At 44.0% G+C, this 13,200-nt stretch overlaps 1 protein-coding gene across 25 annotated transcripts in view; it reads right to left on the bottom strand.

The window, feature by feature from the left end:
- Positions 1-13,200, bottom strand: part of BEGAIN (brain enriched guanylate kinase associated) — a 359,789-nt gene that overhangs the window by 122,245 nt on the left and 224,344 nt on the right. For 24 of the 25 annotated variants that reach the window (XM_053284654.1, XM_053284667.1, XM_053284652.1 and 21 more), the window contains 2 exons: positions 7,378-7,539; positions 3,677-3,743 (listed from right to left, as the gene is read on the bottom strand). In XM_053284654.1, coding sequence (XP_053140629.1) covers positions 3,677-3,743; positions 7,378-7,539 — 229 coding nt within the window. Of the gene's footprint in view, positions 1-3,676; positions 3,744-7,377; positions 7,540-8,780; positions 8,904-13,200 lie in introns of those variants that run through there. The other variant, XM_053284671.1, reaches the window with a different exon arrangement.

The raw sequence follows: 13,200 nt of genomic DNA, 5'->3' as shown, positions 1-13,200 counted from the left end.
TCACTGCAGTTCTGCTGCTACAGCAGTCATTGCATTTTAAACTAAGTGTTGTTGGAACAGAAACACCCCATCTCCAAGAGACTTGACAGTTAATAAAGGCAAAGAAAAAGGGAGAAATTAATAAAAAGATAGATATGACAGCCTAGGAACATAGGAACATAGGAAGCTGCCATATACCAAGTCAGAGCATTGGTGGTCTATCTAGCTCAGCATTGTCTTCACAGACTGGCAGTGGCTTCTCCAAGGTTGCAGGCAGGAATCTCTCTCAGCCCTATCTTGGAGAAGCCAGGGAGGGGACGTGGAACCTAGATGCTCTTCCCAGAGCTGCTCCATCCCGAGGGAATATCTTGCAGTGCTCACACAGCAAGTCTCCCATTCAAATGCAACCAGGGCATACCCTGCGTAGCTAAGGGGACAAGTCATGCTTGCTACCACAAGGCCACCACTCCTCTCAGAGAGGAGCCTCATGGCTGCTTTTCTTAATGAAAACGTATATACTTCTTCACATGCTTTAAAATATTTATAATCCAGAGATCTTCTAAAGGGAAGATTGCTTGATAGAATCTCTTGATGGTACTAATGTGAGTTGCTCTGTTAAAAATGGTACAGTTCTCCTCCACACCAGCTGGAGATGTTGCCCAATGTAGTGTGGGGTCTACAGATCTGTCCAATCCTACAGATTTGCCCAAACTGGCTCTTTTGTTCTTTTTGGCCCTGCAGGAGATGTAGTTGGGTGGAACAGCTAAATCTGGTGGTGCCTTATGCTAAATTAATCAGAATGTATTTTAGGGGGCGAAAACTGCCATTTAAAAATGTTAAACATTTCTTCCTAGTCTTTCGGAAACATTTTTTAAAAATGTGCATGGCTTTTTGTACACACTTTTTATATTTGCCTGCACTATAATCCTGTTGGGTTGGTCGCTATTGTTCCAATTTCACAGATCGGCAGGCATGACTGAAAGATAATTAGCCACTTTCTTAAGGGCACTCAGTGAATTTTATGGCTGAGCTCTGCCTTGATCTATGCTCACTATCCTATCCCTTGGACTACACTATGCATGGAAAAAAGAAGTTGAAATATGTCCTTGTCATCTGCTAAAGCGCAACCTGAGGATCTCCAGGTATGGTTGCACTACAATATCCATCATCCTCACCTGCAATAAAATAAGGACAACTGAAAGTCTCGATGGACAACTCCATCCCTCCCTCATGCAATCAGTGCAATGCCTCACTGGACCGGCACTTCCAGAGCCCTGTCGTCTTTGTGCACTTACTAAGCTGCTACTGTGCACTGCCACTTACTACACATGCAGACACACCCACTCAGCTCCCACAACACTCAGTATAAATATTGGCATAATGCTCTCCTCTCTGGAATATCTCTCCAGGATACCCCTTTTCTCTTTCATTCTCTTTTGTCCAAAAAGCCTATAACTGACCCCGGAACCTGGTGTGCTCCCAGATGTGGGATTGCTGGCAGACACTCTGCCAAATACTACCCTGGGATCTGCAGCCAAACACTTTCTGTTATAGTCCCAACAGAACCCAGCTTTGAGTTGTGTTCCAGCCTAATTGGATCTCAGTGCCAGCCTGCTAGAGGTTGCTGATTTTTACCCACAATAGGTAAAACAGCAGAGCACTAAGGAATGAGTACACACTCCAGTTACAGAGTAGGTAGCAGAGAGTAGGTAGCAGAGGATGGTTTAGATATTGCAGCTATTTAGAGAAAACACATGGAGATCCTTGTATAAGTAAACACTAAATATTTGTTGGTTAAATACACTTAGATAGGAAAGACCTATATCTAATCTACAGGACTACATAATGGATAGGTAAGGAGAGAGAGAGATATATGTTTCCATCTGCTCTCTAGGAGGAAAGGAAGGATTGTGACTCAGCACAGGAAGTGCTGCAGAGTCAGTTCAGGGGTCATAGATCAGAGACAAATAGGGAGACCCTTACTCACTGTCTCTACTCCCAATGCCCCTAGTGGTCATCAGGATAATTGGTGCGAAAGGTCAATGCACTGGAAGTTCATCTCCAACATAGCCTGGTACCCAGATGTCTGACTATCCAGATGCCTGACTGTATTAAACCACTCTTCTTTGGTCTTTCTTCTACCCTCACCCTCCATACAGCCTTATTACTTTTGTTTTTCTAGCAAAGGGGGTGGCGGGTAGGAACACAGGAAGATGCCATCTGCAGAGTCAGAACACTGGTCCACCTAGCTCAGTATTGTCTACACAGACTGGCACTGTATTTTCTGCACCAGAGATTCTCAACCTTGGGTCTCCAGATTTTACTGGACTTCAACTCCCATAATCCTCAGCCCAAATGGCCATTGGTTGGGGATTATGGGAGTTGGCATCCAACAACATCTGGGGACCCAAGTTTGAGAATCCATGGTCTACACAGACTCTCCAGGGTTCTAGGCAGGAGTCTCTCACAGTCCTACCTGGAGATGCTAGGAAGTGAACGTGGGACCTTCTGCATGCAAGCATGCAGATGCACTTCCACTGAGCTACAGCCCCATCCCTTAAGGGGCATATCTTATAATATTCACATGTAGTCACCCATCCAAAAGCAAACCTAGACAGACCCTGCTTAACAAAGGTGACAATTATGCTCCCTACCACAAGACCAGCTCTCCTTGACTACCAGTTCCACCTCCTCTTTCTTTTTCTCAAAACAGCCTTCAGTCTAGTCACCACAACAAATGCTCCACACCTCATTATTGTGTTGTGCTTTGTAAACCTCTTTGAGATAAACCTCTTTGAAAAGCTCTGGCCGCCTCACTCCATTCACCTTCTGGACTACTCCACAGGGATGCTTCTCTCTCCCAATCCATAGTCATTCACACTTGCTGGTCTAGTGCTAGTCAATATGGGCCTGATCTACCAAGCAGGTAGCTGCCTGCTTCCCCTGCTTGTCAGAGGTGGCTATGGAAGGCAAAGGGTTCCCTTAACATCTAAGTAATTTTCCAACTTCAAAGAATAATTTTGCCACCAGCAGGTTGGTGTTCTGGTGATGGACACACAACCAACATGTACAAAAGTACAGCACACGGGTCCAAGAACACATAGTGACAAAGTCTCAGCCTCCATTATGCCAGGACCTGTAGGCTCCCAAGGGTCAGGAGTCTCTCCCTCTCTCCTCCCAAAAGTCTTCTTTGCTTGTAGGAATATGTCCCCGAGGGTGGTGCAGCCTCCAGGGAAACATTTCTACATATTTCTGCAAGCGAAAAGGACTTTTGGAGGGAGGGGATAGAAGTGAAAATCACTTCCCCTTCCCCCCCTGCCCACACTCAACCGTGGGACAAGGTTTTACTACAGGTACACTGTCATCTCTCTGTAAGGGCACAGACCTTCTTCCACTCTCCTACAGCTGTGCAACATGTAGGCCAGTAGGACTTACTTCTGAGTAAACACATATAGGAATGTGCTGCATCTGAACATATTCCAATGCTCCTAGTTTCTTCTAGTGACAGAAGAGATCCATCTTTCATTACAAGCTGTAGAAGTTTTATTAGTGCAGAATCCTTAAAGTAAGTTATGAAATCAGACTCCCATCGCTTAAATGCAAGATTCATTAGTGCCAGTTCTGCCTCCACATCTTATGTTTGAAGAACCATAAAGATATACATAATAATAATACTGTGTAATGCCCCTGTACTTACCATCCTGTACAATTTGTCTTCTAGGTCTTGATTAATTCTTTGTAAGGCTAGGTAATTGTTTTGTATCCTAAAATAAAGATGAAATCATGTAATTAACATATCTTTGCACATTCAGTATCTTGCACATTCAGTACTGTACTTTTTTAACCTCAGTTTTTGCATGAGTGACTGTAACCGTTTCCCACTGACTTTAATTAATGTCTATTTGATCATCACTTCTGCTGCTTAGTGAAGTCTATTTGATCAATATAAAACCAAGCCATGTAGACCTAAAAATTCCATTGAGTCTTTGAGAGAACCTATTTGTAACAGTCATTTTGAGGTTTCAGTCCTGGCTCAAGGCTTAAGGGCCTCTTTACACATAACATTCCCACCAACAGGATTTTCAGTGTACAGTATCTCTAAAAATACAAATGTGAATGACAGGCAGAGGCTGTTGGCTCATAGGTTGTGGCTCCCTTTTGAATATAGGAGAACCTCTATACTCGTGGGGGTTCTGTTCCTCACCTACTACCATGAGTAACAGAACTGCAAGTAACAAGGCATTATTGCTATGGGGAAAGGCGGGTTAGGTTCCAAAGTGGAGAGAAAATGAAAAAAAAAAAGACAAAAAAGGCAAAACATGAAATAACTTACTGTGACATGCTCTGCAGGGTCTGTATGTGCCTAAGAATCCCCCCATGTGCCCAGGAATGCCCCAAAATGCTCCTGCCCCACTGGGAAAAATGGCAGGGGAAAGTCCATTTTTAAAAAGGAGCCACAAAATGGCTCCCAATGACAAAATGGTGGGCAGAAGTGACCTCTGTGGTCACTTCTGGACCTCTAGGAACTGCAGGTATGTGGGTTTTAACCCTTTCATATCTGCGGATACTGAAAACGGGTGCCAATGAGACACCCCATGGATATGTGGAACCGCAAATAATGGTTCAGTGAATAGCGAGGTTCTCCTGTATGCTTGGTGACAAACCTAGATGTTTGTTTTTGTCTTGTGGGATATATGAAACATCTCACAGTGGGCCAAAAGGAGGCTAAAATATACTGGCTGGCATCCTAACACAAATGCATGCAGAAATGGAAGCACAGTTGCACTTGCTGAGTTCCAGACGAAGAGTTCCAGAGACCCTTTTCCTCTGAAGCACTCTCTGCCGCCCCCCCCTTATGTCTCTGAGGGCTGTGCAGTCCTCAAGGACATACTTTCAGATGGCACAAAGCATTTTGGAGGAAGGTAGATTGTCAAAAATTGCCCACCCACGGTGCTTTAGTCTGGAATGCAGCTACTGCATGTGTGCTATTTTTGCTGCATGCACCATCTCTGGTCAGCATGTTGCCCACTGATCAAGTGCCCTAGTGTTCTGACACCAGTGGAATCCAAATGGAATTCATATGCTTGGAAACATTTTCACATCACCTAGTCTCATGGAGCTGAAAACTGGGGAAAGGGGGAAAAGTGAACATTTTTAGTTGTGGGGACGTTGTAAACAGTGGTAAAAATATTCTCGACTAGGTTCCAGTCTGGCATCCATTCACAGTCAGGTTTATGCATCCTATCCTCATTCTGACTTGGCTATGTGATGTAATCACACAGGCAAATCTCATTGGAAATGTGGCATCATGATATTATAATATTTACTAAAAGATTCCTGATTGACTGGGATCTTTTGGGAAACAGCTCCTGCAAACAGCAAGGGGAAACAAGTACAGTGGAAGGGTTTTGCAGAACATTTTGAGAACTCTGAAATTCCCAGCTTTGCCCTGAGAAAGTTCATAGGTGAATATTTGATGCAGCCCCTTTTAACTGACAATTGTTTTAATTATTCATGTCAGAACCCAGGCATTGAAAATAGGTGATTCCAATGCATGTTAGTGACTGCAAGAGGAAAATCATTTCAAACCATTTCACCGCCCAGAGCTTTTGGATGGATATGGTGGTATATAAATCTAACTAACTAAACTAACTAATCTAATCTAATCTAATCTAACTAAATAAATTGCTCTAAAGAAATTAATTTGACATAAAAGTCTGATCCTGTACATGTCACAAAATCCAGAATTGAAGCTGGATCCCAGATCTGGATTGGAAAGAAGTAAAATGATAAATCTTCTGCTGTGTTTCCATTGCACAGTGCTGTGAAGTTTCTTTTCTAGCAAAAATTGGCAACTGACTTGTTGAAGACAACAGGGGATTGCAAGATGTGCCCCTTCCTTTATGTATGGAGACACCCCACCGCCAGCCCAGGAATTACAGAACTCAAGAACAGTTAAGAGGAAAAATGCTGCCAACAGTGAAAGTTATCCTGTGGGAAAGAAAACTTGCCCAGGTGAAATTCACAGAAAGTGTACATGGAAGAAGATAGTGCATGCTCTTTGCTCAGATCTGAGTTTCACTCCTCTTTCTGTTCTGGATCAGAGTGAAACTATACCCATAGTTGGTAGTGTAGGAGAATGTAGCAAGATCATAACTACTTGAGCTCTGTTCTCATATGACCCTTTGACATTATAATACAACCAATATTTATATACCGCTTTTCAAAGAAGGTCCCAAAGTGTTATAGATAGATATATAAAAAATAAAAATAAAAATGGCTCCCTGTCCCTACAATCTAAAAATGAAACCTAAGATAGACACCAGTAGCAGCCACTGTAGGGATGCTGTGCTGGGGATAGATAGGGCCAGTTGTTCTTCCCCTGCTCAATAAAGAGAATCACCACTTTTAAAAAGTGCCTCTTTGCTCAGTTAGCAGGTGATCTTTGCTCACACCTAACACATCTAGAGTGGTTTATTACTTCAATAATATACTGAGTCTCCAAGACAATACAAACTACTACTATTAATGTTTTCAGCAGTCTCTTCCGAGAGAGTGTCCACCGACTGGCTGTCCATTTACTGATCATTTACTGTATATGAAGGCGAAGAATATGAACTGAACACTACCTTCTGGTCCCACCCACTGAAGCCAACACATCCACTGGACATAGCCCCAGGTAGCAATAGCAATAGCAATAGCACTTACATTTATATACCGCTCTATAGCCAGAGCTCTCTAAGCGGTTTACAATGATTTTAGCATATTGCCCCCAACATTTCTGGGTACTCATTTTACCGACCTCGGAAGGATGGAAGGCTGAGTCAACCCTGTGTAGCCATGTGTTTGGTGTTCATGAGAAAGGAGCTGTACCTGCACTGTACATGAGAGGGAATTCTGGATTATCAGAGTTTCTGCTTGCATGGGGTACACAGGTAGGGTCCATTTTTCATGAAAACCAGATGGTCAGCCACTGGACGTCGAGTGGCGGCGAGTGACAACATTATGGAGGCGAGTGGCAACATCCTGATAAATGCTGACATTCACCAGTCAGTGATGGAAATCCATGTAAAATGAGTCATTCATTGAAGGCACTTGGTGCTTCTTGAAATGATCCAGTAGATGTAAAAAAATGATTGATTCACAAGGCTTATTTTAGGCATTTGCACAAAAGTCATGATAAAAATCATTTTTTACTGGTAAATGATGAAAAAGAGGATGGCATTTGGTCATTTACTGAATTTGATTGCCCTTGAGTTTTACCAGGTGTCAGCATTTTCTGACCAGTAACTCCTTCAGAATTAATAGCAGATTTCAACATTTCCCAAATGTCTGACATTGACCTGAAATAATCCATGCTACTTCTTGGGCTGCAACATCAATGAACAAGAAACTAACCGTCTCAGTTTTTCTGTCACTTTTTCAAGTTCTTCCTGAGCACGTCTCAGTTCTACTTCAAGATATTGGCGTGTAGAATCAAATTCTGTTTCAAGCATTTCCAGTTTGTGGGTTGTGTAGGAGAGACGCTTTCGAAGTTCCCCCTTCTGCTCTTGCAGCGTGCTGGAAGGACAAAGATTGCAGTTGATTAACAGTTGTATAAAGGTCCTAGGGATCAAAATGGTCATACACATTATACATTTTTACACTAATGTAACAAATGGTATTTAATGATTTAGTGGTATTTAATGACTTCCGCTTTCCTATCCTTTGAATTCAGCTGGCCTGTGCATTAAGCTTTCAGGACTGCTATATGATCTTTGGAACGTCACGGCCAACATTTGGTTTTGGAATTAACTCAAAAGAACCTAAGAACAACCCTGCTAGGTCAGACCCAAGGGCTGACCATCTAGTCCAGCATCCAATTTCACACAGTGGCCCACCAGGTGCCTCTGGGAAGCCCACATGTATGAGGTGAGGGTATGCCCTCTCTCTTGCTCCCCTGAAATTGCTATTTAGAGGCATCTTGCCTCTGAGTCTGGGGACTAGTAGCCACCAGACTAGTAGCCACTGATAGACCTGTTCAGCATGAATTTGTCTCATCGACATATGAAACTGCCTTCTGTCGAATCAGATTATTAGTTTATCTAGCCCAGGACCTTATACAGAATTCTGATCAGTAGTGCCTCTCCAATACATCTGGCACAGGTCTCTCCCAGCTGTTCTGCAGGAGCTCTTTTAACTGGAGATGTTAGTGACTGGACCTGGGACCTACTTTTTGCAAAATAGGTGCTTTGGCATCACACTGTGGTCCCTCCCTATGAAACTACATTGATTTCAACTGGTGAGATGTTAGCATGCCTTAACTCTTCTAAAAAAATAAACAGGACTTTAAAAAGTTCTTGGATTGCGCCTTAAATTTTCTCCAGTTGATGACATAGAGGAGGAGTTTAAATGTCAATATGGTCCATCAAGTCCACCATAGCTTTGGCCCAATTAGGAGCATAATATGTTTTGGGGGGGCGGGGGAGCCGTCCACTTTCTGAGAACTTGCTTTTTTGAATCTTCCAATTTGTTTTGTTCATATTTGCAAAGTTTCTTTTTTAACTTTACAAAAGTTGCCATTATAGCTTGCTGTGCTTTCCTCTTATTCATTTGTCATTAGCTGATTCAGCAGATGATTGATTTGGCCACATTAACATGATATGCAGGAGCCAAGAAGAAGAAGACAAAGAAAATGGAGAAAGCTCTGAATTATATGCATTTGTCACAGATAACAAAATTCAAATTCAGTGTTTTATGAAGGCAAGGATCACCCAAAATCAGCTTGCAAGCTCAAAGCTACCAAAGTGCTCTTAACACACCTAGTAAAATTAAAAATTCCAGAAAACAGAGTGGAGGATGATATCTGTTTCCCTTTGATGACAAGGACAAATGGTGATGAATCTTAATAGGAACTCCTGAGAGCACTCCGATGTTCCTTTCAACTGTCATTACTCAAAGTTCTGTGTGCAGACCCATTCACTTCAGTAAGGATAGCCCCATGTCCATTGACTGGACAGAACAGGGAGAGCCTTTGTGAAATGGAGAATATGTGTAAATTGCATGCAGTGGAGCCTCAGCACCCACTAGGTCATGTTTCCCAAACCTTTCATCATCCTGCCGGCAAAGCTGCCACTCAGTTTTTATTAATTTTAGCTTCCTTCCTTCTTTTTGTTCTTATATAACTTTTATTATTATTTGTAGGCGCCCCTTGCATTCCTCTTAGAGTTGATTTGCCCCATAATGCACCAGGAAGGACATGTCACTCCTGCTGTATGAGGGAGCGAGCAAGCTCCAAAAGAGGGGAGCTTAAACTTGCTCCCTTATACACTGAGGAGGACATATTAAAGCCCCCCACTGTCTTTCCCAGTGCATTATGGGGAAAGTCAGCTTCAAATGGGGAGTTTCTGTTTTTGGAGCTAACTTAGAGCAAGTCGGCTGAGATACACCAACAAGTGTGCCATGAGGCACTGTTTGGGAAACACTGGACTAAGGCACAATGGACTGGAGTGGATGGGAATACTCCGCAGCTGATTATTTGAGAATGATGGCTTCAGAGTGTTGAATTCAACATAAACTCAGGATCATGAACCCATCCCTGATCAGTTGTGGCGGCTCTGGTTCTTTTATGATCAAGAAACATACATCTGTTAAAGGAGAACTGAACTGGAAACCACCCTTTTCTGTGACTGTAAACTCACAATCCTGGAAATAACTTAATGTTTTGCTAACATTTTTTAAAAAAAAAAATCCCATTACGTTTGTAATATATTGCTGCTGACAGTTGTGCTCCACTTAACACTAGAACTATACTAAAATGTTTTGAGAGGATGCAGCCAGGGGTAGAGAACAAATGCTTTCTCAGTAAATTGTAATCCCAATTCCTATTTTGTATTCTGAAAAATGCTTGAGATCATATGTCGGGTCTGGTGGGAAATGCCAAAGAATCTGATTCACTTTAAAATGTGCAAATGCATCCCTTGCAATTGGTAATACCACGCAATGGGTCTATTTTCATATACAGAGACTAACAGCAAAGCTATATACCTGGCACACCTGATTTTTATGTGCCTCAAACACATATAAAGCAGAGGGTGGTATCTTGATTTTTACAGCAAAAACAATGAGTCTATTCCCACGATCGCTGGATAGCGGGCTAAGGGAGCCTAGCCGGCTTTCCAGTGATCGTTGGAATCACCGGGCTCACAGGCGAGCCCGGTGATTCCAAAGTAGCTAGCCCACCTAAATCTCCCTCCCCTTAAATAAGGTTAATGGAGTGAGTGCTCTGTTAACCTTGTTTTTTTGCTCATGTGCCACCGTGGTGTGTGGTGATACACGAGTAGACCCCCGACTGGGAGGCTAGAAGTAGCCTCCTGGTCCTGGGGGTCTTCCCAAAATGCCCCGCACGCTTGCGCGGGACATCCTGGGACTTCTGGGAGGTGTGTGGCCTCCGATCCCAACAGCCCCCACCATCTCCGTGATGGAGCTGCCCAGGGCTGCAGGCCTGATCCTCTGCGGGGAGAGTGGGCTAAACCCACTCTCCCTGCAGAGCCCAGTAAGGTGTTTCACACGAATCATGTGAAGAGCCTCAATGTGTAAGTAAGGGAAGCTAAAGCCTCCTCAGGATTATTGCATCCCAACCTGTAGTCACGCCCTCAAAGTGCTTTTCTCACTTCTGTTATTGGAGCTCGAGAGAGAAGAAAATTGCGTGGGGAGTCTGTGGGGAGGTAAGCTGTGCGTGGGTGAAGACCTAACACTCTCAAGAGTCTCTTCTGCTGTAAAACTGGATCACACCTCCTGCTTTATTTGTAATTGGGGCAGACCCAAGTCTCTTTCAGAAGTGGGGTGTGTGCGCATGCATGCATGTGCACTGTGCACACTTAAAGAAGGATTATGTCAGGGATGTGAAGAGACTATCTGAGAAAATTCTCTGAGGTTTCTACTTTGGAGGAAATCTAATATTCCTCCTCAAACCTGACTTTGGAGAAATTTTGGTTCCAACCCTAAATTGTGCACACACAGGGGCTCAGGAAGCCGCTTTATACTGAGTCCAGTTAGCTCTATATTGTCTACACTATACTACCCCCTAACCAGGGGTCACTCCATGAAATTGATTTTCAGGAGGTCTAGGACCAACAAACGGAAGTACTTTTTCACACAACGCGTGATCCACTTGTGGAACTCTCTGCCACAGGACGTAGTGACAGCCAAAAACCTCGATGGCTTTAAGAGGGGTTTGGATAACTTCATGGAGGAGAGGTCCATCAATGGCTACTAGTCGGAGGGCTGTGGGCCACCTCCAGTCTCAAAAGGCAGGATGGCTCTGAGAACCAGTTGCAGGGGAGAAATGGCAGTAGAGAGGGCATGCCCTCAACTCCTGCTTGTGGCTTCCAGCAGCATCTGGTGGGCCACTGTGAGAAACAGGATGCTGGACTAGAGGGGCCTTGGGCCTGATCCAGCAGGGCTGTTCTTATGATCTTACACTGACTGGCAGTGGCTCTCCAAGGTTTCAGGCAGGAGTCTTTCTCAGCCCCACCTGGAGATGCTGCCAGGGATTAACCTTCTGCATGCAACACAGAGGTTCTATTACTGTGCCAGAGCCCCATCCCTAAGGGGTGTTTCTTCCTGGTTTTGAACCAGGGACCTTTCACATGTGAGGCTAATATGATAACCACTACATTACAGAAACCTCGCCAGACTATGGAGCTCTTCTCACGATCAGTGAGAAGAGCTCCAGGGTGGTCTGCAGGGAGAGTGGATTACACTCACCCTCCCTGCAGACGAGCAGCTATCCTTGGGCGGGCGGGCGGATCGCCCGCCCAGACAAGCACCAGCTCCTGCTGGTAGTTCTGGGGGTCAGGGTGCAGGGTTGTACCGCTGCATGTCATCCTGCCCCTGGATCTCCAATAATGCACTGCATGAGTGCGTGGTGCATTATTGAGATCCCCCCTCCCTCCCCAAGTGTGCCGGCTGTGGCTGCAAGCAACCGTAGCTGACACATGAGGACAAAAATGGGGTTAAGGGAACGAGCGCTTTTATGGGATAAAATTTAGAAAGGAGTCTACTTAGGTGGGTTTGCTGCCATGTAGCTGCTGGGATTGGGTCCAATCCCAGTGGTTCACATGTGCGTGCAAAACCAGGCTGGGAGCCCTTTTGCATACGCATATTAATAGCCTCAGTACTACATACCCAAGCAAGCACCACATGTTGATAATATAGTCTGAAATACACACACCCTGTATGTACAATTGTATGTATACAGAGCTTCTCTGCATGATCAAGAACACCACCCCGCCCCCAGCATTAACTCACTTCTCTCACATTCATATAATATCAGAAAGAAGCTCTGGGTTTAAAGAAATGGGTTGTTCCTAGGGATGTGCATGAAATGGATCTTGCGTTTTGTTCTGAGCTTGGCATGGAATGCAAGATCTGTGGATCATTCCATTGGCACAACTGGTTGAGCTCGTTGTTCTGACAGAACAACCCCTTTCTGAGCTCAGAACACTCAGAATGTACAGAGCATAATTTTGAAATCTAAAATGGCACGTTTCTGGTCTCTGTGCATGTGCAGCGGTGATTTGTGTAGTGGTGCTGACCATGCAAATGACTGCTGTGTGTGCACAAAGGCCAGAAGAGCACCATTCTGGATTACAAAATGGCGCTCTGAACGTTCTGAGTGTTCCAAGCGTGGAATGAGGTTGTTCTGTTCCAAGCTCAGAACAGACCCTTCATTTGAAGGGCATTCTGTCCTGAGCTCGGAACACTCGGAACAGTCCAGTTTATGGTTGGAACGTTCCAATCGCAAAATGTTCTGCACATCCCTAGTTTATCCCTCTGTCACTTATGGTCTGAGCCTCAGAAATTCATTACTACAACTACAACTGTAGATAGATAGATAGATAGATAGATAGATAGATAGATAGATAGATAGATAGATAGATATAAACTACAGTTCCCAAAGAGGTTTACATGGAAAAATAAATAATAAATGAAATGGTTCCTCACCCTTAGCGGGCTCATACTCTAAAAAGAAACATGACTGAAGCAACAACTATTGAGGAGATGCTGAGCTGGGATAGAAACAGTTGATTAGCCACTGTTACATAGAAGAGAGTCACCACTTTGAAAGACACCTCTTTGCTCAGTTAGCAGGGGTGACAGTGATTGTAATGGGAACTGTGGGAACTAAATTGAAAGTATGTGAATAAGAATGACCTGGAACAAGGCTGTGCAATCAGC

This window comes from Hemicordylus capensis, chromosome 1, assembly GCF_027244095.1.
Source record: "Hemicordylus capensis ecotype Gifberg chromosome 1, rHemCap1.1.pri, whole genome shotgun sequence".
Classification (NCBI taxonomy): domain Eukaryota; kingdom Metazoa; phylum Chordata; class Lepidosauria; order Squamata; family Cordylidae; genus Hemicordylus; species Hemicordylus capensis.
Note: the sequence above shows the minus strand (reverse complement) of the source record. Positions and strands in the feature narration are given on the sequence as shown.